We start from the raw sequence: 25,092 nt of genomic DNA, 5'->3' as shown, positions 1-25,092 counted from the left end.
GCAAATATTTTGAAAGTGATTTAGCCAGAACATTGTACCATCATTCCCTGCCCCGACCCCATTCTGCCCTGCAGAAGAGCACACGGGATTAAATATCCACGCATGATTTTCAAATACCAGGGTACGGCTTAAAGAGCCTAGCAGGGACATACCCCTTCTCGTTGCAGACATTCAGAAGTGAGAAAAGCTTTCAAAAATATTTGTCCTTTGTGCCTCCTTCAGTGCGGGAGTCAGATGGATTACCCCAGGCGCTGACCCTGCTCGTTTTGACTCCGGAGCGATACAGCGGCACATTTCCTTGCCCAGAGTGTAAAACATGCACCTTCGGTCTCAACTGGCTTTTATTTTAGATCAAGAAGGGAAACAAGGCAGAAGAAACGGAAAGATGCCAGGCCACAACACTGCATCTCTCCTCTGTACCATAGGTTGCAGCTACTCTCAAAGGAGCACTGTCTGAGTGCCTTTCCTTATTCCTCCTGCGCTGTGAGGCTGAATTGGGATCCGCCCTATACAGCAGAACCTCAGAGTTATGAACGGACCAGTCCACCGCTGGGAACCAGATGCACGCAGTCAGGCAGCAGCAGAGAAAAACAAACAAAAACAAGAGCAAACACAGGGCAGTGCCGTGTTGAATGTAAGCTAGTAAAAACCAAGGGAACGCGGCGTTTTTTTTCTGCAGAGTAAAGTCTCAACGCTGCATTCAGCCAATGTTCAGTTGTAAACTTTTGAAAGAACAACCCAAAAGTTTTACTCAGAGTTCTGAAGATTTCAGAGTTCTGAACAACCTCCATTATCAAGGTGTTCATGACTTTGAGGTTTTGTTTAGGGGGTGGGTGGGTAAGGCAGTTGCTGTAGGTTTTATATCAGTTTGTCTGGGTCTGATTCGCCAAAGGCTCCCTTTTGCCCCCAGTCTGGCTGTGTAATGGGGAGCCACCCTGGCAACGTCACCTGCCTTTGTTCCTTTTTAAGGCTCCTGTACAGAGCCAGAACAATGAAAAGGGGCTTAGTGTAAATGAAAATCAGGCCCCCCTGTGTTTGAAATTACTGCTAAGAGATGGCTGCCTTTTATTTCTGCTTGTGTGAACCTAGAGGAAATATATAAATGAATCCCAGTGTCTGGAGGCTATAAAAGTTCTCTCTAGGAGGCAAGGAAACAAAGAAAGGTTTGGGAGTAAAAGAACCCACTGCTAACATCTGTGAGAGAAGTGATACTATTTCATGAGAGCATTCCCCCAATGCTCCGCCTTCAGCAGGTTGAATGAGCCAGGCCAGCTGCCAGACACACCCAGCCCACCGTAAAATGATCCTTTCTCTGCCCTCTAACCAAGCCCCGCTCTCCTAACGGATAAAAGGAGAGGAAAGCTCAGAGGGACGCATTTGCTCTCTCCTGATCTACACTGTAGCCTGCCTGAGCTTTCTTGGGAAGAGAAGGACACAACCCAGCCCAGTAACCATGTCGAGGTCTGTACGTTTCAGCTCTTCCTCTGCAGCCCCCACAGGGGGCTTTAGACAGGCCCGAATCAGCACTGTCTCCTCGACCCGTGGCTTGGGCGGGGGTGCCGGCTTGGGAAGGGCAGGTGGCTTTGGCAGCTCCAGTCTTTATAACCTAGGCTCTGCCAACAAGAGGATTTCGCTGGGTGGTGGAGGCAGCTCCTACAGCGTCCACTCTGGATATGGCTTTGGCTCTGGGTACGGTGCAGGAGTCGGTGGTGGGTTTGCACCTGCCGGCATCCAAGAGGTGACCATCAACCCGAGCCTCCTGGTGCCCCTCAACGTGCAGATTGACCCCACCCTCCAGACGGTCCGTAAAGAGGAGAAGGAGCAGATCAAGACCCTCAACAACAAGTTCGCCTCCTTCATCGACAAGGTAAGATAGAAGAACAGGTGGCAACTCATGAGATGATCCAAACCCCAGTGAAACCAGCAGGGGACTTTCCCTGGACTTCAGTGGAATTTGGATCAGGCACCACAGTTCTAAAGATGGACAGTAAATTATCCTTTTATTAATTTCTTACTCATGTTGACTTCCACAACAATTTTTGCTTCAGTTAAGGCCTCGGCGCTTGCTCCCTATTTATTAAGCTGGTGCCATTCAGGGAACCTAGGCTACGCTGCAAAGATCCCAGGGATTTCCGAAGCCCCAGAAGGTCAGATCTGGGTGCTAATCCACCACCACCAAACTCAAGGCGGTGCTTGGATCTGGGGCTTTGAGCTGACCTGTTCTCAAGGCTTGCGGTAAATCGCTGTGGCTCTGTTGAAGTTGATTGACACCCATTTAGCTCTGCTGTTTGGGCAACTGACCCATTTGCAAAATTTGGATCGGAAGCCAGGCTGGGTTTTTTTTAAATCCCCTCAAAGAGTGACGGGTGTTAAGCTCTACAATCCAGTTGCCCTCGAAGTCATTAGGCAGATTTCCAGGGGAAGCAAAATCTGCCCTTTTCTAACAATAAAAAGCTGCATTTGCATAGTGAACCAGTTGCAGGAAAACTGGGGTGTTATCTCGTTTCAGAATCTCAAAACCTCTCCCTGCATAGTTCCAATCCCTTTCCCCTCCCGCACACCTCACACACCATGTAAGTCCTTGAAGCCATAGGCTGTTCTCCCAGCTTTGTGCCATTATAACTGGCTCAGTAACGAGGTCTGGTTCCCCCCCACCCCGGCTTGCAGGTCCGCTTCCTGGAGCAGCAAAACAAAGTGCTGGAGACCAAATGGAGCCTTCTGCAGGACCAGAAGACCACCCGCAGCAACATCGCTCCCATGTTCGAGGCCTACATCAACAACCTGCGAAAGCAGCTAGACGGGTGGCTGAATGACAAAGGCCGCCTGGAGGGCGAGCTGAAGAACATGCAGGATCTTGTGGAGGATTTCAGGAACAAGTAATGTATCATCTAGTTGGCTAACGGTATGCGTAGCCCTGGAGAGCTGTCTGGCATCCTTGCAAAGGTGGCTCAGGCTCTTCAATGGGGGGATTCTTTCTGAGGGAGGGGACTATGACCCATTGCAGAAAATAGCTTACATGCTGGCACAGTAATTGCTTTCTGTTGCTTGTGTATTCCCCACCTCTGTGTAGTGTTCTGTTCCATCTAGTGGCACTGGGGTAGAGAGAGAGAGAGAAACAGATAGAGAGAGAGTGTGTGCGTATGCGTGTGCGCACGCGTACACACATGCTACAGCCTTAGCTAAGGGCCAAATGGCTTTTGGCTCATGCACCGAGGTCCCAGGTTCGATCCCGCCCACCAACGACCAGGGTCTGTCGGTGTTACATTTGTACACACGTGCTTCCAACAACAGAGTTTTGTGGAATCTATCTAATCTTCGAATGGACATGATTTGCATGTGCCAAGGCAGTTTTGATGGCTCATTCAGAAGAGATTTCCAGCCCTGTAGCCAGTGGCTGACCTTTGGCTGAGTTACAGTTGCAGTATTGGAAGAGGGACTGGAATCTCTCTCCAGAAGGAAAGACAGATTGATTGTAGCCAGGGAGAATGCTTTGTTTGCAAACAGACTTTGTACTAAAGCTGGTCAGGAAACAGAATTTCCACTCGCGGGAGGAAATGCCAACATTTCAGAATGTGTTTTTGTTCCAAATTGTAACACAACAAGTGGAATTTTTAATTTTTTTTGTGTGGAGTGGCACTAGTTCTTCCTGGAAACATCACAATGTTCTGTTTTGGTAATGTCACAACATCATTATATAAAAGGCTAAATTACATATATTACAGCCATTAAAGATAATAATACCTAGCTCTTATAAAGCACTTTTCATCGGTAGATCTGAATATACTTTACAAAGGAGGTCAGTATCATTACTCCCCTTTTACAGATGGGGAAACTGAGGCATAGGGCAGTGAAATTACTTGCTTATGGTCACTCTGCAGTCCAGTGGCAGAGACAGGTCTCCCAAGGCTGTGTCTGCACTGCCACTTTCAGTGCTAAAACTTTTGTTGTTCAGGGGTGTGAAACCCCCACCCCTGAGCAACAAAAGTTTTAGTGCTGAAAAGTGCCAGTATAAACAATATAGATAAAGCTACTACCACTCGTTCTGGGTGGGTTTTTTTAATCGCTGGGAGAGCTGTCCCCCCGGCAATAAAACGTGTACACTACCCACATCACAGCGCTGCTGCGGCTGCGCTGTAATTGTGGGTAGTGTAGACATATCCCAAATCCCAGTTCAGAGCACTATCCAGGACGCAACACTACCTCTAGTGTAGGTCCCTCTGATTCATAACATTACATACCTGTCGTTGACATAATCCCAGGGAAACAATGGGGGGAAAATGACGCGATCTAACAAGGGGGGTCTCAATCTTAACCAAATCCCTTGGGAAAGTCCAACTCAAACCGCTCCTCGTTCCTTTCACCACAGGCCACGCCCATCTGAGGAGGGGATGTTAAAAAAAAAGAAAAGAAAAGTTGGCAAACTGGAGCCAACAGGAACTGTAAATAGTGCAGCTAAACCCCAGGGAGTGTCAGGAGAAAAGTCAATAACTAGTAATCCCTGCACAGGTGCAGCTGAGAGGCATGTAGATGAAACAAAACAAAGACTGTAGGGGGATGCATTATCTCCTGGCTATGGGATGTTCCCCATGGCTGGATTTTTTAATGTCTCATCTATGGAGCAACAAAGACATCTGTGGCACCTTACAGACTAACAGACGTATTGGAGCATGAGCTTTCGTGGGTGAAGACCCACTTTGTCAGACGCATGCTTGTGCTCCAATACGTCTGTTAGTCTATAAGGTGCCATGAGATTGTCGCTTTTTACAGATCCAGACTAACGCAGCTACCCCGCTGATACTCGTCAACTGTGGAGCAGTGCTTTCCATCTGTGCAAAGAGGGTTTAAAGAGCTTCTCTTTCCTCAGCTGACATAAATGTAGCTTCAAATCCCTGCCCACAGGGTCGGCGCAACCCATTAGGCGACCTACACGGTCGCCTAGGGCGCTGACATTTAGGGGGGCAGCGACTGTGGCAGCTGGATGTTCGGCCGCTGCGGTCGTCGGCGGTATTTTGGGGGCGGGACCTTCCACCGCCTCTGTCGGGGGCACCATTTTGGGGGTGGGACCTTCCGTCGCCTAGGGCACCAAAAAGACTGCCGGCGCTCCTGCCTGCCCAAGTGCAGAGGCAGTGGAGAATCAAGCCCAGGGCCTTCAGTGCTCTGGCAGCACGAAGGGGCCTTACATTGAGTGTGTCTGTAATTAACACACACTGCAAGGCCCCTTTACAAAGGCAGAGCAGTGTAAAAAAGAGTCAAAGTGTAAATAAGAATCAGGCCCTAAGAATTTTGAAGCATGACCCTAATCAAGGTGGTTGTGATTCTTCTCTCAGGCCTTGGCTACACTCACACTTTACAGCGCTGCAACTGGGGTGTGAAAAAACACCCCCCTGAGCGCTGCAAGATACAGCGCTGTAAAGCATCAGTGTAATCAGGGCAGCAGCGCTGGGAGCGCGGCTCCCAGCGCTGCAAGCTACACCCGTAGAGGATGTGGTTTACATGCAGCGCTGGGAGAGCTCTCTCCCAGCGCTGCCGCTCTGACTATACTCACACTTCAAAGCGCTGCCGCGGCAGCGCTCCCGCAGCGCTGCCGGGGCAGCGCTTTGAAATTCCAAATGTAGCCATACCCTCACTCACACCAGGTTTACACCAGTAACATCAGTGGAGTTGCTCCTGATTTACACCACTATACGTCCAATCAGGCTCCAGTCATACTGGATTCGGTACCAGGATTGATACCGATAATGAGCATGCCTACTCTGCAGTGTAAACCCAGGTCTTAGAATTATAGAATAGAATGGAAGGGACCTCAGGAGGTCATCTAGTCCAACCCCCTGCTCAAAGCAGGACCAATTCCCAACTAAATCATCCCAGCCAGGGCTTTGTCAAGCCGGGCCTTAAAAACATCTAAGGATGGAGATTCCACCACCTCCCTAGGTAACCCATTCCAATGCTTCACCATCCTCCTAGTGAAAACCTTTTCCTAATATCTAACCTAGCCATCCTCCACTGCAACGAGAGACCACTGCTCCTTGTTCTGTCATCTGGTACCACTGAGAACAGTGGGACCCGGGCTTGTGGACGTGGTGTTTCCACGCCTGTGCTTGACCAGCCACACTACATTGTAAACCTGGGCTTACAATTGCTGGACCCGGGTCACCCAGCTGTGCTAAGGCATTCATAGCGTCCGACGCAGTCCTTCTGACTCGGGTCTGGGTCTTGAGCTGCATCCACACTGCAAAATGACAGGGCTTGGACCCATCCGCTGAGCCTCTGACCCACTGGCCAAGCAGGGTTCTGGGACTGGGATGCTTGCTGACCCAAGTCAGAATGATTTGTATGTGGACGAAAGGGGCTTAGGCTCAAACCTATGTGACCCGAAGACATACCCTTATTAGGGGTGAGGCAGGTAACTCCTTTGACATCTGTTCACTTATTTCATCCCCCTTCTCACCATACTACAGGTTCCGTCTGCACAGCATGCCAGTGAAAACGTCAAGTTATGCAATACACTCAAGAATGCTGGATTCACAGCTCATATCAATTGGTGCAGCTCCATTGATTTCAATGGAGTCGCATTGAGTTTTACGAGCTGTAGATGCAATGCAGCGTTCTGCTGCAGGCAACAGAAAGCAGAACTCCAGCTTCCAGGGTGCCTGTTAAACTCAAGGGTCCTCAAAGCACGTTGGAAAGCAACAGGTTACGTAGCAGCAGAGTCAGCAAACAGAGCTGCTATTATGATCCCAACAATAGTATCTCACAGACAGCTCCTTGGCTCTGCTCAGCTAGAATAAAAACCACGGAGTTGCTCTGCTGGGGATTTCAGGGGCTGTTGTGCTGGGTTTCAGGTATCCCAGGTTGCACTTTCCACTCTGCTGTGGATTCACTTGTGCAGGTGACTCACATGCAGACCTGCATTTCAGAGGTGCAGCTTGGCTCCAGTAGGGCCTGTTAATTTCAGCTGGAATTATGAATTTTCAGCATTCTTAAAAATCAGGCTTGCTATGCAGGGGATCCAACCCATTGTGTCTAAAGATAGGTCTTTTTGCTCTGGAATTGTACAGTGCCTCGTATAATGGGGTCCTGGGCCGTCACCAGGCCATCCCTACTGTAGTACAGTCAGCTAGTCAGAAAAATGGATAACCAGAAATGGATGTAGCCCAAATTAGAAAGCACTGGAAAATTTGAGCCATAGCCTCTCTTTGACTCAGTTTCCCCATTTGTGAAAGGGGACTAATTACACTTGCTGACCTTCTATTGGGGTATTGAGGCTTAATCAATGCCGGCAAAATGCTTTGAAATCCTGGTATAAAGATGTGCCTAACAAGGAGGAAAAAATACTGCCAGGAATTTGCTGTAATGGTTGACACTCCTTTTGCACCAATATTTGCTTTTGGCGACTCTCCTAGGGAGGCACTTGTGACTATTTGCACCAGAACAGTGATTTCAAGAGCTACTGCTCATCCAAAGGCGCAACCGAAACAACAGCATGTGACTTGTGTGTCCGATCAAAGACAAATAACACAGCATGAATTTCAAGTATTAGTCACTTGCAATGAGCTGTTTGGGCAGACCAAGGGTCAGACCCTCAGCTGGTGTAAATAGGAGTAGTACCATCACTGGTTTACACCAGCTGAGGAGCTAAGGCTAAGGATTATTTGCTTAAATTTGGAGGGTGTGAGTGTAGGGCAGGGGCGGGCAAACTTTTTGGCCTGAGGGCTGCCTCAGGTTTCATAAATTGTATGGCTGGTTAGGGGAGGGGGGTCGTGGCCCAGGCCCCGCCTCCTATCTGCCCCCCACCGGGACTCCTGCCCCATCCAACCTCCCCTGTTCTCTGATGGCCTCTCTGGGACCCTTGCCCCATCCACCTCCCCCACTCCGTGTTCCCTGACCGCCCCCGGACTCCCGTCACCCCATTCAACCCCCACTCTCATTCCTGACTGCCCCCTTAACCCCTGCCCCTGCCTGCCCCCCGCCACTCCATCCAATCCACTCTCCTTCCTGACTGCCCCCTTTGGGACCTCAGCCCCCATTCAGCCCCCTGTTTCCCCCGCCCCGACCACCCTGATCCCTATCCATACCCCCACCCTGTGACCACCACCCAGAACTCCCCTGCCCTCTATCCAACCCCCCTGCTCCTTTACTGTGCTGCCTGGAGCACTGGTGGCTGGCAGTGTTACAGCCGTGCCACTCGGCTGGAGCTGGGCCATGCCACCACCACCACGCAGCACAGAGCACCGGGTCAGGCCAGGCTCTGCAGCTGTGTTGCCCCAGGAGATCACAGCCCAGAGCATTACACCAGCAGTGGAGCGAGTGAGCTGAGGCTGCGGGGGTGGGGGAACAGGAGGGGAGGGGCCGGGGGTAGCCTCCCAGGGCAGGAGCTCGGGGGCCTGGCAGGACGGTCCCACGGGCTGGATGTGGCCCACGGCTGCAGTTTGTCCACCTCTGGTGCAGGGGCTACTCATGGGCTGGTGGGGTCTGGCTGCTGGGGGGAGCCCTAAGAAGGGAAGAGGAAGGTCAGATGAGGGAGGGGACAAATCTATGCACCCCACCCACACACACACTTTAAAAGGCACTCCGCAGAACCTGCAGCAAACAATTTCAAATGACTAACACATGGTGGGAAATCATACATTGATTGGAGCTGATACTCAAATGGAGCAAGAGGCTAAATGGATCAGCTAAGTTATTCACCCTGAATTTTTGGCTGGGCGCTAACTAAAGGTGTGTGGCAAACTGTTTTCCCTTTCCATGAGAGTTTGAGATTTGACTTTTTTCCCCATCCCACATCAGAACAAAAAGTCAAAATCCCCGACACGTATGTATAATGATCATCTGGAAAAAAAATCAGATTGGGCCCAACTGAAATGTTGTGTTTCAATTTCAATGTTTTAACATTTTTAAGGCTATTTTTAAGGTATGTAAAACGAAGTAAAATTTCAGAACAAAAACATCATTTGGAAGTGAACACTGAAGCTTTGTTTCTAAAACGTTAAACGGGTCTGTTTCTACAATTTCAAAATTAAAAAAGAAAAACCATTTCTCAAATCGGGAGATTTATCCAAACCAACACTTTCAGTTTCTGCAAATGGGCATTTTACAACAAGAAGGCTTTTTGTCTAAAAATTCCTGACCAGCTTTAGCTCTAACCAGCGTCACTTCTTTTCCTCCCAACAGGTACGAAGATGAAATCAACAAGCGCACGGCAGCAGAGAATGAGTTTGTCATTCTGAAAAAGGTGAGTGGCATGATCCTTGAATGAAATTGCAGAAGCTGATTTTCACCGGGGTGAAGCAGTTTCTAGCACAGACTAGCCCTGGCTGTAGGCAACACCAGAATTCTTATCTGGGAACCTGAATAAACATCCTGATTTTCAGAGACAATGAGCACCCCTGACTCCCACTGAAGCCAAACTTGGTCTCACTGTATCTCTGATTATTCTTCAGGATGTCGATGCCTCCTACATGAACAAGGTGGAACTGGAAGCCAAGGTAGATGCCTTCACCGATGAGATCAACTTCCTGAGGGCTCTCCACGAAGCAGTAAGTGACTTTCCCCTCTATCATAAATTAGGGTGACCAGACAGCAAGTATGAAAAATCGGGACAAGGAATGAGGGGGCAATAGGAGCCTATATAGGAAGAAGACCCCAAAATTGTGACTGTCCCTATAAAATTGGGACATCTGGTCACCCTAATCATAAATAGACAGACTGATGCTGTGTAATTCCATCAGTGACTGCTTTTTCCAAGGAGATGCTTGGTGATTAGTCCTATGGTATATAAATATTATGGATGGATAGATCCTGATTTTTCTGTCACTTAAGTACATAAAAGGCTGTTACAAGGAGGAGTGAGAAAAATTGTTCTTCATAACCTCTGATGATAGGACAAAAACCAAAGGGCTTAAATTGCAGCAAGGGCAATTTAGGTTGGACATTAGGAAAAACTTTCTGTTAGAGTGGTTAAGCACTGGAGTAAATTGCCTAGGGAGGTTGTGGAATCGCCATCATTGGGGATTTTTAAGAGCAGGTTGGACAAACACCTGTCAGGGATGGTCTAGATAATACTTAGTCCTGTCCTGAGTGCAGGGGACTGGACTAGATGACCGCTTGAGGTCCCTTCCAGTTCTATGATTCTAAGTGAGAATCAGGAATAGCTTCAATAGAGTTATACTGTTGTAAGGAGGAGAATCAGGTCCTATGCATATGGGCAGTTTACTGCAGAAGATGCAAGTGGCACAACCTAAAAAAAATTAATATTGATTTTCTTGTGGCAAAAGAGTTAACTGAGTACTGGTCATGATGCCCAAAGACTCCACCTTGGGCCTCCCTCCAGTTCCCACTGGAAAGCCTCCAGTACCCTTTCCGTCAGGGTCTGAGGCCCCACCGTAGTCTGCTGCCCTTCTGTGGTCGTTCCTATGTTCACCTGGGCCCTGTCTGTCCCAATTGTTCTCTCTCTTGTAACCCCTTTTTTCCTGCCTCGCTGGGACCCATACCTTCCCCTTTGCTACCATGCCCTATCTTAAGTGGGCAATGCCTTTTCATATGGCCAACCTCATGGCACCGGAAGCAAACCCTTTTCTTTGCCTTTTCTTTGCCTTCCTTTTGGCCTTCTATCACCCAGCCCCCTCCCCTGGGCTAGCCTTCACTTCACAGCTCATATATGGGCATCTCCTCCAGAGGTACCCCCGCTGACCACAGGCAAAACATGCCCCTCCTTTTCCTGTTCTCCCCACAAGACACATTCTTTGGTGCTCTCTTCTCTCCTCCACCCTACTAGGGGCACTCCCTTTTCTGGTGTCCTCCTCGCTCACAGGCTTAACACTCCTGTGCCCAGGCCTCTGGCCTCCTGGCCCCATACCTTCCTTCCTATCTCACTCCCTGCGGCCTCTACTAATTTCTTCCTGCAGGCGCTTATAACCGCACCAAATAATTCTGCACATACCAATGTGTCTCCCACTGTCTCTGCTGCTTCTCCAGCAGGGCCTGGAACCATCCCTGCTGTTTGTCACACCCCCCCTACACCCCCCACTTTTGCAGGGGCAGGGATTCTGGGGGATTCTGGAGTCCAGCCTGGGAGGGCCTAAATGCCCTCTGCAAACAAAGCTTCCGTACACTGCAGCTCCATTGCTGTTTGCCTCAGGTGTCTCTACACTAGTCTGTCCTGCTCGCCTTGCATCAGGGTAACCACCTTGTACAGTCTTTCACCGTCCACCACAGTCTCTCAACCTCCCCTTGTATCAGAAGCAACCATGTGCCTGCGTTCGCCACCAAATAGCCACGGTCTGCACCACTCCCCTCTGGTCTGGCGCCTCCTCCTGGTCACTCTGGGGATTAGCCCTTGAGATTGACTCCCCCTTCTGTGGTTTCTATGCCATTGCTCCACTTCTCGCTCTGGTCTGCAGCCACACTCTCACTGCAGGAACCGCAGCATCCTCTTCTTTCTGGCTGGATCACTCAGCATTTCCCCCCTTCCAGTCTTTCCTCTCCAGCAGTTGCAGGCAGTCTTCCCATTCACTCCCTCACTGGCTGGCAGGGGAACCCAGGCCTGCCCTCAACTCCAGGTTCCAATACAGGGACCCTCAGCTCCGCAGTTCTGGGCTTTCCTCTCTCAGTCCTCACTGCTTCTTCCCTAGACTCTTTCCTACCACACCTAGTTCCCCTTCCCCTCTGGGTGTACCAGATCTAAACCTTCTCCCATTTCCCAGGGAGCAACTGCTGCCTGCCTTTCCCAGCAGCCCCCAACTGTTGTCAGTTACCTGGCTTTATACAGGCCCCGCCTGTTCCTGCACAGTTGAACCTGCTTCCAATTAGTTACCAGCTCCTGGCTCTTCATCCAGATGCAGCCTCTGGAGTTAATTGGCCTGCCTGGCCACCTGAAACCCTTTCAATCCTGTGTGAGGTGATCACCCCATTGCAGGAGCTGTGCCTGCCTTTGCTAGAGAGAGCCCTCTCTAATGTATCCCTCCCTGCCCTCTTACTTTAAACTTGACTTGCTCAGGTGGCAGCCGGTAGAGATAGTCACTTTACAGGGTGGGCTAATTTGAGAGGAGGGATAGCTCAGTGGTTTAGCACTAGCCTGCTAAACCCAGAGTTGTAAACTCAAGCCTTGAGGGGGCCACTTAGGAATCTGGGGGGAAAAAATCTGTTCAGCAATGGGTCCTCCTTTGAACAAGGGCTTGGACTAGATGATCTCCAGAAGTCCCATCCCACCCTGATATTCTATGGTAGACTCTAGCCCTAACTTTGTGGTAAAGTTGGGCCTGATCCAAACTTTGAATAGATTGGGATCTGACCCTTCACATCACAGCTGGGATCCTTTCTCTACAGAGACCCCCTTAAACTTTGGGAGAGTTTGGATACAGGTGTCAGCTCCATCTCTGCTTTTTTTCTTTTTTTTACTTTGCAGTATCTGTTTTGGCAGCTACTGTGTTGTGACACTTAGTTGGATTTCTTCCTGGTTAATGATTTATTTGACAACTTTCCTCTTATCTCCCTTCCTTTTCTTCTCTTTTCTGGTCTTAACTGGTTTCTAAAAGTAATGCCTTAGAACAGGAGGGAGAGATCAGGCAGCTCAGCTAGGGTTGTCAGGGAACCCAGGGACCCTGGTGGCTCCAGTCAGCACCGCTGACCATTCCATTAAAAGTCCGGTCGATGCCACAGGCAGGCTCCCTACCCGGCTCCATGCAATTCCTGGGAAGCTGCCGGTATCTCCCTCTGGCTCCTAGGCAGAGGGACAGCCACGGATGCTCTGTGCGCTGCCCCTGCCCCCAGCACGAGCTCCGCTGCTTCTATTGGACAGGAATCATGGACAATGAGAGCTGAGGGGGGCGGTGCCTGCAGGTGCAGGCAGTGCGGAGAGCCATATGGTTGGGCCTCCGCTTAGGAGCCGGAGAGAGATGCTGGCAGCTTCCCAGGAGCCGCTTGAGGTAAGCTCCACTCAGAGCCCGCACCCCCTCCTGCACCCCAGCCCTCTACCCCAGCCCAGAGCCCCCTATTGCACCTCAAACCCCAGCCCCAGCCCAGAGCCTGCACCCCCAGCTGGAACTCTTACCCTTGAGCACACACCCTAACCCTCGTCCCAGCCCAGATCTCTCTCCTGAACCCCTCATTTATGGCCCCACCCCAGAGCCTGCATCCCCAGCCTAGATCCCATATCCCATCCCATCCCCCAACCCCCTGCCTCATCTTAGAGCCCTCTCCTGCACCCCAAACCCCTCATCTCCAGCTCCACCCCAGAGCCTATACCCGTAGCCCTCACCACCACTCCTTCCTGCACCCTAACCCCCTACCCTAGCCCGATGAAAAAGAGTGAGTGGGGGTGGGAGGAGAGCACACAAGGGAGGGAGGGAGATGGCATGAGCAGGGGGCGTGGCCTGGGGAAAGGGGCAAGGTAGGGGGCGGGGCAAGGGTATTCCATTTTCTGCAAATAGAAAGTTGGCAACCCCTAAACTCAGCTGAGCTAGAAAATTAGCCAATTGAGATTATAATTTTTTTAATGTAATTTGCAGGAACTTCGTGAGCTGCAGGCACAGGTCTCTGACACCTCTGTGGTCCTCACCATGGACAACAACCGAAACCTGGACATGGACAGCATCATCGCTGAGGTCAAAGCGCAGTACGAGGAAATGGCCAAGAAGAGCCGAATGGAAGCTGAGTCCTGGTACCAAACCAAGGTGAGCGATGATGGAAATAGGGGAACTAGGAGTTTCTGCTATTTAATATGCGTCTGGAGAGGCTAGTCTGTGAGGGGCCATTGAGAGCCATCGTGATGACTGAACTTTATGGAGCTATTGTTGTGTGTTGTAGTTCGAGACACTGCAGGCCACCGTGGGGAAACACGGGGATGAACTGCGCAACACCAAGACCGAGATCACGGAGATTAACCGCATGATCCATAGACTGCAGGCTGAAATTGACAACGTGAAAAGCCAGGTGAGGAGTTGGGCCTGGTTTTCCTGCTGCTTCTTCCAGAGAGTGTCATGAGTTTAATAGAAATAAGGTTCCTAAATACGGTACGAGGCCTTAAGGTCAGTGTCTATTAAAAGCACTTGGGGAAAGCTGCAGTTATAATGTCAGAAGATGAAGCTCTTGCTAGGGAAGGCAACAGCAATCTCCAGAAATTGGTGTCCCTTGTTATAGTGGTCCCAGTACTGCCACCATGACTTCCACTAGCCAGTGCTTCACTCTGGGAGTACTTCCATTGCAGTCATGGTCGAGTGCATAGAGCACTATTGTAGGAGTCCGGAGATGTGGTTTCTGTTCCTGGCTCTGTGTCATGATGGCTCAGCCACAGCAAGGCACTGCAGTGCATCATGGAGGATGGAGTCTGACTGGAGAGCCAGGCCCATAAAAAAGAATGAAGCCACGAGAAACATGGGACTACAACTCCCATGAAGCACTGCAGCAGCTGCGGTTGGCATCCAGGTTAATAGGGAGACCATGGGGGACGCTGGAAGACACTTAATAGAGAGACACCGGACCAACTTCTGTTGATGAAAGAAACTACACAGAGCTCTTCTTCAAGTCTAGGGAAAGGACTTCAAGCATCGCAGTTAAATTCAAGGTGGAACACGTTTAGCATAGGTAGTTAGTACATGCTCTAAGGGACCATTCAAGGTGGATCCCGCGACGGGAGAGGATCCCAGAGCCCAGGCTCCAATCCAAATGGGACACCATGTGGGGCTAGCCTGAGACCTTTCCCCCTCTCCCAATGCATGGTGTTGGCCCAAGCTGCTGGGCCAAGCCACCCCTGCCCCCGCACAGGGCTGTCCTGAGCCTCTTGCCCGAGCCCCCCCACGCAGGGCTGGCATTGCTGTTCTCCTGAGGTCTGCCTGCCCCCCACATGAGGCTGGGGCTGGCACAGCTGTTTGCTTAAGCCCTGTCTGCCCCCAGCCTGAGCCCTGCCTCCCCCTCTGCACAGGGCTGGCATCCCCGCTCGCCCCCCGCGTGGTACTCCACACCCCACTCTTTTGAGAAATGCTCACCTTTGCCAGCCAAAATGGGATGTATGGTCACTCTACCCCAAAGCCTACAATGCAGTTTTACAGCCCCACAGCCTGAGACCCACGAGCCCAAGTGAGCTGTCACAGGCCAGCCTGGGTGTTTAATTTCAATGAAATAGGAAGAAATCCTGCATGGGTTGCAGAGAGGGACATGACACTCCAATTCTTTGCTATCTCTGACTTCTGTGATCCATCCACCTAACTTCTCCACTCCCTTTCTGTATCAGGGAAGAGCCAGGTGTGCACAGGATCCGCTCATTCAGCCGGGCTGGGGTTTTTCTTCACTTCATCCTGCCACTTTAATCAGTTCATCAAAAGGATGCTGAAAAGGCCTGCAAAGCTGATTGTTCATTGCCTGCAAGGCATGGATATTTGCAGTGAATAACCAGAGTGCACACAAAGCAGGGAGAGAAGCTATTGTGAATCACTCAGCGGGTGTTTATTTGGTTTCAGGGCAGGGTGGCTGGAATACGCATTCACAAGCAAATAGTGTGATCCAGTAAAGCTGCTTTTGAATAATGAATAGGAGCTTAAGAGCAAGTCTTTCCAACCTAACATTTGTACTATTCTACAGATGTATGTAATGTTGATCCTATATTAAAGGGGGCACTAGAAATACAATCCATCCGTAGATAGGCAGGTTGCACTGGGAGTTTTTTGTTGTCCTCTGGAATGCCAGGTATTGCTCATTGCCCAACTACCATAAACGGACCCAAGGTCTGATCTAGAATGGCAGCTCCAGATGGAATGACTTCTAAGAACTCATGGTGCATTTGGAATGCCTAGATTAGATACACAGATAAATAGCTAGCTAGGCTATCTCTCTCTGCGTATATCTGTCTCTGATACAAAGATGTCATGGACAGATAGATGGATGGTTAGATAAATAGATAGGTCTATCTATTTGTGTGTCTGTCCATCCAGTACAAAGATGGATGGCTGAATACCATAGATGGCATAGATGGATGGATGGATACCATAGATGTCATGGATGGATGGATGGATGGATGGATACCATATATGTCATGCATGGATGAATACCATAGATGGCATAGAGGGATGGATGGATACCATGGATGTCATGGATGGATGGATACCATATATGTCATGCAAGGGTGGATACCATAGATGGCATAGAGGGATGGATGGATACCATGGATGTCATGGATGGATGGATACCATATATGTCATGCAAGGGTGGATACCATAGATGGCATAGAGGGATGGATGGATACCAAGGATGTCATGGATGGATTGATACCATATATGTCATGCAAGGGTGGATACCATAGATGGCATAGAGGGATGGATGGATACTTTAGATGGCATAGATAGATAATAGAACAGAAATACCACACCAAGGGGCTGAAACACACACCGAAGTCCCTTGTTGTGCACTTGTAGCGCGCCAAGCTGGAGGCAGCCATTGCTGAGGCTGAGGAACGTGGCGAGAGGGCCATCAAAGACGCCATGGCTAAACAGGAGGAGCTGGAGGCTGCCCTGAATAAAGCCAAGCAGGACATGGCGCGTCAGCTGCGGGAGTACCAGGAGCTGATGAACGTCAAGCTGGCCCTGGATATCGAGATCGCCACCTACAGGAAGCTGCTGGAGGGAGAAGAGAGCAGGTGGGTGCAATATGCAGGCCTAAAATCATTGGAATAGTTCATCAGAACTGGGCCAATTTACCCCGGAGGGTCTGACCCATGGTGTGTACAGCATGCAAAATCGTTTCTAGAAAGAAGGACCCATTTCTCCATTGTCCTCCACTTTGAACTATTATTTACACATGTGCAAAGATGATGCATGATGCTCCCACATCAGAATGGTGGCATTTCACTCCTGCTTTGCACGTGAGGGTGAATGGTGACAAGAACCAGGCAGTGAGGAGTCAGATCCAATGTTGTTCAGAGTTTCCCATGAGACATCATTTGCTGTATCTAGGGCTCAGTTCTAGTCAACGAGAGTTTTACCCCTATCTTAAATGGAACAGGATTCAGGGCTTTAAAACTGCTCCACAAAGGTAAAAGACTTACAGGCCTGATCCTGAGAGATGTGGGTTCAATGACCGTCATCGTCAGTGGGAGAGGCAAGTTCTCAGCTCCTCTCTGGACTGGGGCATTACTGCAAAGGTACATCTGTTGAATGGGAATATTCATGGAGGTGGGAGAAAAGTTAACCCCAGAGGCAGGGAAAAGCGAATGCACCACATTAGTCCCATGTGAGCCGAGAACATATTTCAGTGTCCTGCTGCATTTCCATTGACGTCCAAAGCAAAAATCTCATTTACAGCTGTTTTTTTTCCTTGTGAAAAATTTCAATGAATATTTTTTTTTAGTTTTGACAGCATTTTTCTTCAAAACATTTCATTTTTTAAAATGAAACATAGAATCATAGAATAATAGAATATCAGGATTGGAAGGGACCTCGGGAGGTCATCTAGTCCAACCTCCTGCTCAAAGCATGTTCTGTTTTATCTTGCTGGCAAAAAAAAAATCATTGTAAACAGATTATTGGTCGTGGGGAAATTTTTCATTTTTTTAACTAAAATTCAAAAATTGTTTTGACCAGTGTCATTTTCCAAGGAAATATTCATTTTGTCAAAAAATAAAACCCCAACGAAACAGTTTTCTATTAAAAATAACACACATTGATGGAAAATTTTCCACCAGATCTACTCCCATCAGCTCCTGTCGGAGTAGAATGTGCCACTAATGTGCCATTAACAACACATGTCCTGAAGGGCTAGAGCATGTTTGTTGTTAGCAATGGAGAAAGTACCTGATGAAACAGCTGTCTCATATTCATTATTTATAATTGCAATCATGATACATTCCCATTGTGCTGATCTTCAAAACTAAACGCCTCTGGGTACCATCTCTGATGAGAAGTCTAACCAATATTCTTCTTTCTTGCCTTTGTTTTCCTCTATCAACAGGTTGGCTGGGGACCACGCTGGGAATGTCAGCGTCTGTGAGTTGGCTTTACAATTAATTCCTTCCCTAGAGAGGTTTGAGAAAATGCTATTCAAAGTTCACAGGCCATTTATTTTATCGTATTGTGTCTCTAGAGAAAATGAATGAGGATGACCTCAATAGTATCCTATAGACCAGGGATGGGGAACCTTTTTTCTATCAGGGGTCACTGACGCACAGAAAGAATCAGTCGCAGGCTACACACAGCCCTGCCTGGAGGTGGGGAGGCTTGGGGCTTCCCCTAGGTCCAGGGTGGGGCCAGAAATTAGGGGTTCAGAGTGCAGGAAGGGGCTCCATTCTGGGGCAGGGGGTTGGGGTGCAGGAGGTGGTGAGGGCTCCGGCTGGGGATGCAGACTCTGGTGTGGGACTGGGGATGAAGGGTTTGGGATGCAGGAGGGGGCTCCAGGCTGGGGCCAAGTGGCCTTGAGACTGGGAGTGGGCTCAGGGCTGGGGCAGGGGTTTGGGGTGCAAGAGGAGGGTTGGGGTGTGGGCTCTGGGAGGAAGTTTGGGTGTAGGAGCTGGCTCAGGGCTGGGGCAAAGGGTTGGGGTGTGTGTGGGGTCTGGAAGGGAGTTCGGGTGTGGGAGGGGTTTCTGACCTGGGGCAGGGGTGCAGGTAGGGGTGTGGGGTCTGGGAGGAAGTCTGGGTGCAGGGAGGGGTTTCCGACCTGGGGCAGGGGGTTGGGGTACAGGTGCGGGTGTGGGGTCTGGGAGGGAGCTCGGGTGTGGGAGAGGTTTCCAACCTGGGGCAGGGGGGTGGGGTGCAGGTGGGGGTTGGGGTGTGGGGTCTGGGAGGGAGTTAAGGTACAGGAGGGGGTTCCAACCTGGGATGGGGGTTTGGGGTGTGGGCTCTGGCAGGTGGCACTTACCTCAGGTGGCTCCCAGTCAGCAGCACATGGGGCTAAGGCAGGCTCCCTGCCTGCCCTGGCTCTGCACTGCTCCCAGAAGCAGCTGCCATGTCCGGCCCCTAGGCAGAGGGGCCAGGAGGCTCTGCGCTGTGCATGCTGCCCGAGCCCGCAGGCGCTGCTCCTGCAGTTCCCATTGGCTGCGGTTCCCACCCAGTGGGAGCTGCGCAGCCGGCGCAGCGGGTGGGGTCAGCGCACGGAGCGTCCCTGATTGCCCTTGCTCCTAGGGGCTGCAGGGACATGCTGGTCGCTGCGCGGAGCCGACCGGACTTCTGACGAGCTGGCACTCACAGCTCCAGCCCCGCGGGCTGGGCAGCGCTGAGGCTCGGGGCTTCCGGCCCACAGTGCAGAGACTTGCCACGGGTGGTGCGAAATGAAGCAACGGGCTGGATGCGGCCTGCGAGCCATAGGAGCCTCACCCCACTATGGACCTTTCACGCACCCTCCAAACATACAGCGCCTGATTCTCACTGACGCCGCTATGAGCTAGGGGTGTGATTCCCAGCTTCAGTAGCTGTACTCAGGCCAGCTCTCATCCGAGTTAGTGCTCCAGAATTAGTAACACAGCCATGGGCAGGGCCGCCCAGAGGGGGGAGAAAGTGGGGCAATTTTCCCCAGCCCCCGGGCCCCGCAGGGGCCCCGCAGGCCCTGGCCCGGTGGTGGTCTGGGTCTTTGGCAGCGGGGGGCCCTTCAGTGCTGCCGAAGATGCGGAACGACTGAAGGCCCCCCCGCCTCCGAAATGCCCTGTGAGCCCTGGCCCGGCGGCAGTCCTGGTCTTCGACAGCATTTCGGCAGTGGGGGGCCCTTCAGTGCTGCTGAAGACACGGAGCAACTGAAGGGCCCTCCGCCACTGAAATGCCGCTGAAGACCCGGACCGCCGCCGGGTGAGTACAAGCGCCGCAGCTCCCCCGATTTGCCCCAGGCCCCCTGAATCCTCTGGGCGGCCCTGGCCATGGGAGCACAGGCAACAGCAGCAGTTGCACTGGTGAACTGCCGCATGTGGAAACCTTCCTGACCCCACCACCTGAGCTGCCGCGGCTCCACTCCTGTGTGTAGCGTGCCAGCTCAGATGAGAACTAGCAGGAGCAGGGCCGGTGCAACCATTTAGGCGACCTAGGCGGTCGCCTAGGGCACTGGGATTTGAGGGGTGCCATTTTCTTCTGCAGCGACTACAGCGGCCGGATCTTTGTCTGCCCCAGTTGCCGCTGGTGGAGGGAGCTGGGGCAGGGGAGCGCGGGGAGGGCCGCCTGCAGCAAGTAAGGGTGGGGGACGGCATGCAGGGAACTTCCCGCCCCAGCTCACCCCTGCCTCGCCTCCTCCCTGAGCACGCCGTGATTGCTTCAACTTCTCCCACCTCCCAGGCTTATGGAGCCTAAGTTCATTGGCACCACAAGCCTGGGAGGAGGGAGAAGTGAAGCAGCCATGGTGCGCTCGGGGAGGAAGCAGGGCAGGGGTGAGCTGCCACAAGGGGGGCACCTCAGGGCAGAGGGGGGAAGCTGCCGTGGGGGGCTGGGGGCGCCTCAGGGCGGGGGCGCCGGGGCGCTCAAGGTGGAAGTTTTGCCTAGGGCACGAAACATCCTTGCACCGGCCCTGAGCAGGAGTGTGATGCCAGGAGCTGGGAATCACGGCCCCGTAGGTGCCGATTCCCTGGGTGCTCCAGGCTTTTCGTTTAATTTCTTTTATTTGATAATGTGCCATTTAATTATTTTTTTCAAAAGCCCAAACGGAAAAGAAACATTTTGATCAATCCGAAACAGTTGTTTTTAAAAAATTATTTCAACAAAAATTTCAAATGTGTTTGTTTTCATTCTAGTCTGGAATGGAATTTTTTTTGGACGCATGGAATTTCCTGTGGAAAGGAAAAATCCAGTTGCCACACAGCTCTAATTAGCCCCCAAAATGCACCATTTGCCATGCGCTGGCCACCCTTGGGCCCTGATCCTGCCATGAGATACACTAGTGCAGACTCCTGCTTCCCTGTGGGAGTCCCATTGCGAATGGGAATCTGCATGAACACAGGGACGGGCAGAAGTGCCTCTTCATGCAGGACCGGGGCCTTGTGGCCAGGTCATGCTCCTGTTCCCATGGCACGCTCTGGGCCTGATTCTCCATTGTTCTGCACCCTGCGTTGTGATTCACACCAGTGCCAAATGAGTGCAAAGCACACACAAAAATGGCTCCTTTGTACACTTGGCAGTCTCTTTGAACTGGTGTGAAGCACAACACAGGGTGCAGGGCAATGGAGAATCAGGCCCTCTTTGCACCAGCTGGGCACAACTGCAATTGCATTGTGATTTCCTGACCGGAGTGGATCTGCAAACCCGGGCATTTACGATGGTTTTGTTTTTGCTCCATAGCTGTGGTCAATTCTAGCGCTGGAGGCGGATACAGCAGCGCGGGTGGGTATGGCTTTGGAGGAGGAATCGGCCTGGGAAGTGGAATGGGCAGCGGGGGACTCTCCTTCTCCTCTGGCGGGAGCCCTGGTGGTGTGAAAGCGTACTCTCTGAGAACAACCTCCTCCAGCAGAAGAAGTGACAGGAACTAAGCTCCGAAAACCAAGCCCCTCACTGCCAGAATTTGAGTAGAAAATAAATAAATGGCATAGAAAGAAAAAGGTTTTATTGTCTTCTGACAGCCAAACTGGTTGCAAAATGCTGCAGTGATGAACGAAATGCCAGTAAGATACATCATAGTGCATGACCCCACCGCAGATAGCCCAGGGCTTGACTCTGCCCCATTAAGCTTTGCCACCAAGAGCAGGATCTAGGGTGAAATTCACCCCTGTGCAGAGGACAGGATAATGCCTACACGTGACTTAAGTCCTGCTATAGCCCTCGGGCTGGTTCTCTGCATGAAGGTGAATTTCACCCACCCAAAGGCAAAACCATTTGAACATCAAGTTTTTCTAAATTTCTGCTGGGATTTTTCAAATGAGCCCAAGCGAATAAGGTGCTAAACTCCCACCGAATAGGATTTGGGCACCTAAACCCCCGAGGCTGTTTTGAAAACCCCAGCTCTTAGTTAAGAATCCATAAATGGTCCTATTTTTGTTAAAAAAAGAAATTGGCTAAAATTTCAAGGATTCTGTTTCTTTCTTTCTTTCTACAGAAAAAAAATGCAGACAGATTTAAATTTGGCTCTTTAGAATACAGAAATTCACGCACACACAGTGGAGTTTGAAGGGCATAAAATTGCCCAAAATTAAATGTCCCAAAAATTACTTTAAATTTTGCAATACATTCCCCGGCCTTGGGCCTCTCTTCAGGCCACTCTTTTTTCAATCTGGTACGCTGGATCAAAAATAAATAGCTTCCATTTCTTTCCACCATTCTAAGAGAAAACATGGTGCCATGGCCCATAAGTACAAACTGCAGTGACAATCTTTGTTTAAAAGCATGCAAATGGTGGGAATTAATTAGTTTCACCACAAAATATAAGCAATACAGTTACTACATTCTCTTCTCACTTACACCGGTGCAAATCAGGAGTAACTCTATTAAAACCACTGGAATTGTATAGACAATAAACATGAGGCAAGTGAGAGGAGAACCAAGCCCAAAGAGCTTGTCTATGGTAGAAATATTTAGGGACGCTTTAATCTTGTATTGTCATTTATATGTGTGCAAAGTGCTGTCAAATCAGACCAGTGGCGTTTGAAACTCTGCAATTCCTTTGCTTAAGTGTAAATGATGATGCTTAATGGGATCTTACTCTGCACGCCTTTATTATCACATGCAGCAGACAATGGACCAGACACTCTTCTGGTGTAAATCAGCATAGCACTGGCCTCAATGGAGTTATACACATTTATACCAGCTGAAATTCTGGCCTGAGGAAGGCCTCAAATTCCTCTCACATGCAAAGTGCTGGTCTGTTGACTTCAGCAGGGGGACGCTCGATTTCCCTAGGTCTAACTGAATTCATTTTCATCCAAGCACCCACTTCATCAGCTGGTGTAAATGGATGTCGCTTGATTCACTTCAGAGGAGCTGCCACTAAAAGTCTAGCTGCTGTCGCTCTCCGATGCAGATTTTTCCCACGCTCTTCCTTGTTTGTTCCTGATGCTGCTCTGTAGTTTGTACAACGAATGCCTTGTCTTCCAGGTTCTTTTGTGGTTTTGCTACAACATGTGTGATGTCCTTTGGCCCAGAGGGCTTTGTAGCTGTAGCGTAAGAAAGAATGAATAAAATATTGGCTGGGAATTGCAATGGAGAACAGAGACCTGTGCTTGACTCTCCCTGGTAGCTGGTTGCCATAAAAGAAGCCAGAGTGTGGCTAGAAATTGCTTAGATATCTTTAGGTTACTGTGAGTGCTATACTTATTCTATCTTTGGGTTCAGATGCTTAAGACAGTAATAGGACTGGTATTGATCTCAACAACACCTCCACCAAAGCGTTAGAAAGTATTAAAGAACCGACCCCGGCGAGCGAGAATTGTTTCCTTGGTTCTGAGGTCTCTGCCAGGGCTACAGAAGAGCATGCTCTATCCCTGTTTAAGGGGGGGATATGATAGACTATAAAACCATGAATGGTGTGGGAAAAGTGAATACAGAGGTGTTATTTGCCCTTTCCCACAATACAAAAACTCAGTCACCCAGGGAAATTAATAGGCAGAAGGTTTAACGCAAACAAATACTTTTTCATGCAACACACAATTAACCTGTGGAACATGTTACCAGGAGATGGCCAAAAGTGTAACTGGGTTCAACAAAGAGCTAAAGAAGTTAATGGAGGATAGGTCCATCAATGGCTTTTAGCCAAGATGGTCAGGGATGTAATTCCATGCTTGGGGCAATCCTAAACCTCCAACTGCCAGCAGCTGGGAGGGGAAGAAGAAAGAGGTGGATCTATCCACATCTGTTCTGTACACTCCCCCTGAAGCGCTGGTACTGGTCACTGTTGCAGGCAGGATACTAGGTTAGGTGTGTCCTTATTTCATTACAATAACTGGTTATGCCTGTCAAAGGTTTAAATGGCTCATGGAAATAGCTAATTACCCCCATTCACATTTTTTTGTTGTGACTGTATTAGAGACAGAAGCTCCCAAACATCCCTGAACACAAGAATGTTGTGTTGCATTATCAACCGTACCTTCTCTGCAATGGAGCTGCAGTTGAAGTTTCCTGAGTTTGTGGTGTGGGCACGTGCATCATGCCTTTAATAAAGTTAACCCATTGTTTTCATTTGCAATCACCGATGGTTTTTTTTTCTTGCCTGTGGAATTCTGCTCGCTGAACGTGGGGGCAGGAAAGCCTGGGAGCTTGTAAAAATGTCATGTCTTATTATCTATTTGTGCTCCCTTTATAATGCCCTTGTCCCTAGTCACTGATTAGGGGAGGCAGTGTGGTGTAGCGGATAGAGCACTGGACTGGGACTCAGAAGACATAGGTGCTATTATTGGCTGGAAAGTCTCTTCATCTGTAAAATATGGATCTTGATATGCAACTCTTTTGCAAAGCACTCTGAGATCTAGGGATAAAAGTGGCTATATAAGAACTAGGTACTGTTATTCTCAAACTAAACTATAGCCCTGAGAGTGATCTAAAGGATGCTAATGATATTTTTTAAAAAAGCTTGAAATCTAAATGAAACATTTTGATTCCAGCTGACTGAAACCTACCCCACACAGGTTTTTTCACGACTTTTTGATTCACCAAATGTTTCGGAAAAAATTGTTATTCGGTCAATCCAAAATGCTTCTTCCCTCGCCCCAGGTTTTTCAGAATTGCCACTGAATTGAAAAAATCTGTTATTCCCCCAGCTCTAGTAGAGAGTGGCCTTCTTGTGTGCAAGTTAACTTCTCAGGATGGGCTTGATCCAGAGAGATGATGAGTTTTCGTTTTAGCTTGCCTGGCTGAAAGTTGGAGGGGTTCAGTTGCTGAAAACACACCAATCAACCCACCAGAAACCAAAACAAAAATTGAGTATTGGGTGTTTTTCGTTTTTTTGACAAAATCCTGAAAGAAGTTTTGTAGAAAACTTCAGGCAAAAATGGAGAAAAAAATTGCTTTTCTCGAAACTTTTTGCAAGAGATTGGAAAAAAAAGTTTGTTGTTCACAACTTCCTGTGTCTGGGTGCCCTGTGCATTCCTGCTTCCTCCAATGGCAAGCAAGATGCTGGAAAGGGGCCAAAAAGGAGGTGGGACCAGGCCCATCCCACACAGCTGGACAACCATGAAGAGGAATCTACTTATCCTTAAAGAATGTTCACTCCCCATGA

General features: G+C 49.8%; 1 protein-coding gene across 1 annotated transcript; it reads left to right on the top strand.

Annotated features, from left to right (window-relative positions):
* Positions 1–1,358: 1,358 nt before the first annotated feature.
* Positions 1,359–24,068, top strand: LOC127035449 (keratin, type II cytoskeletal cochleal-like). The gene is made up of 9 exons (XM_050925344.1): positions 1,359–1,867; positions 2,668–2,876; positions 9,172–9,232; positions 9,441–9,536; positions 13,506–13,670; positions 13,804–13,929; positions 16,404–16,624; positions 17,935–17,969; positions 21,231–24,068. The coding sequence occupies exons 1-9, from the start codon at positions 1,454–1,456 to the stop codon at positions 21,416–21,418; spliced, it is 1,515 nt and encodes a 504-aa protein (XP_050781301.1). The 5' UTR covers positions 1,359–1,453; the 3' UTR covers positions 21,419–24,068.
* Positions 24,069–25,092: the final 1,024 nt, after the last annotated feature.

This window comes from Gopherus flavomarginatus, chromosome 16 (genome assembly GCF_025201925.1).
Source record: "Gopherus flavomarginatus isolate rGopFla2 chromosome 16, rGopFla2.mat.asm, whole genome shotgun sequence".
NCBI lineage: Eukaryota > Metazoa > Chordata > Testudines > Testudinidae > Gopherus > Gopherus flavomarginatus.
Note: the sequence above shows the minus strand (reverse complement) of the source record. Positions and strands in the feature narration are given on the sequence as shown.

Bases quoted from the DNA above. Each gene is read 5' to 3' on its own strand.
- LOC127035449 (XM_050925344.1), top strand. From the start codon at position 1,454: ATGTCGAGGTCTGTACGTTTCAGCTCTTCCTCTGCAGCCCCCACAGGG. The intron at 16,625-17,934 runs GTGGGTGCAATA...CTCTATCAACAG, and splicing joins CTGGAGGGAGAAGAGAGCAG to GTTGGCTGGGGACCACGCTG. The intron at 17,970-21,230 runs GTGAGTTGGCTT...TTTGCTCCATAG, and splicing joins CGCTGGGAATGTCAGCGTCT to CTGTGGTCAATTCTAGCGCT.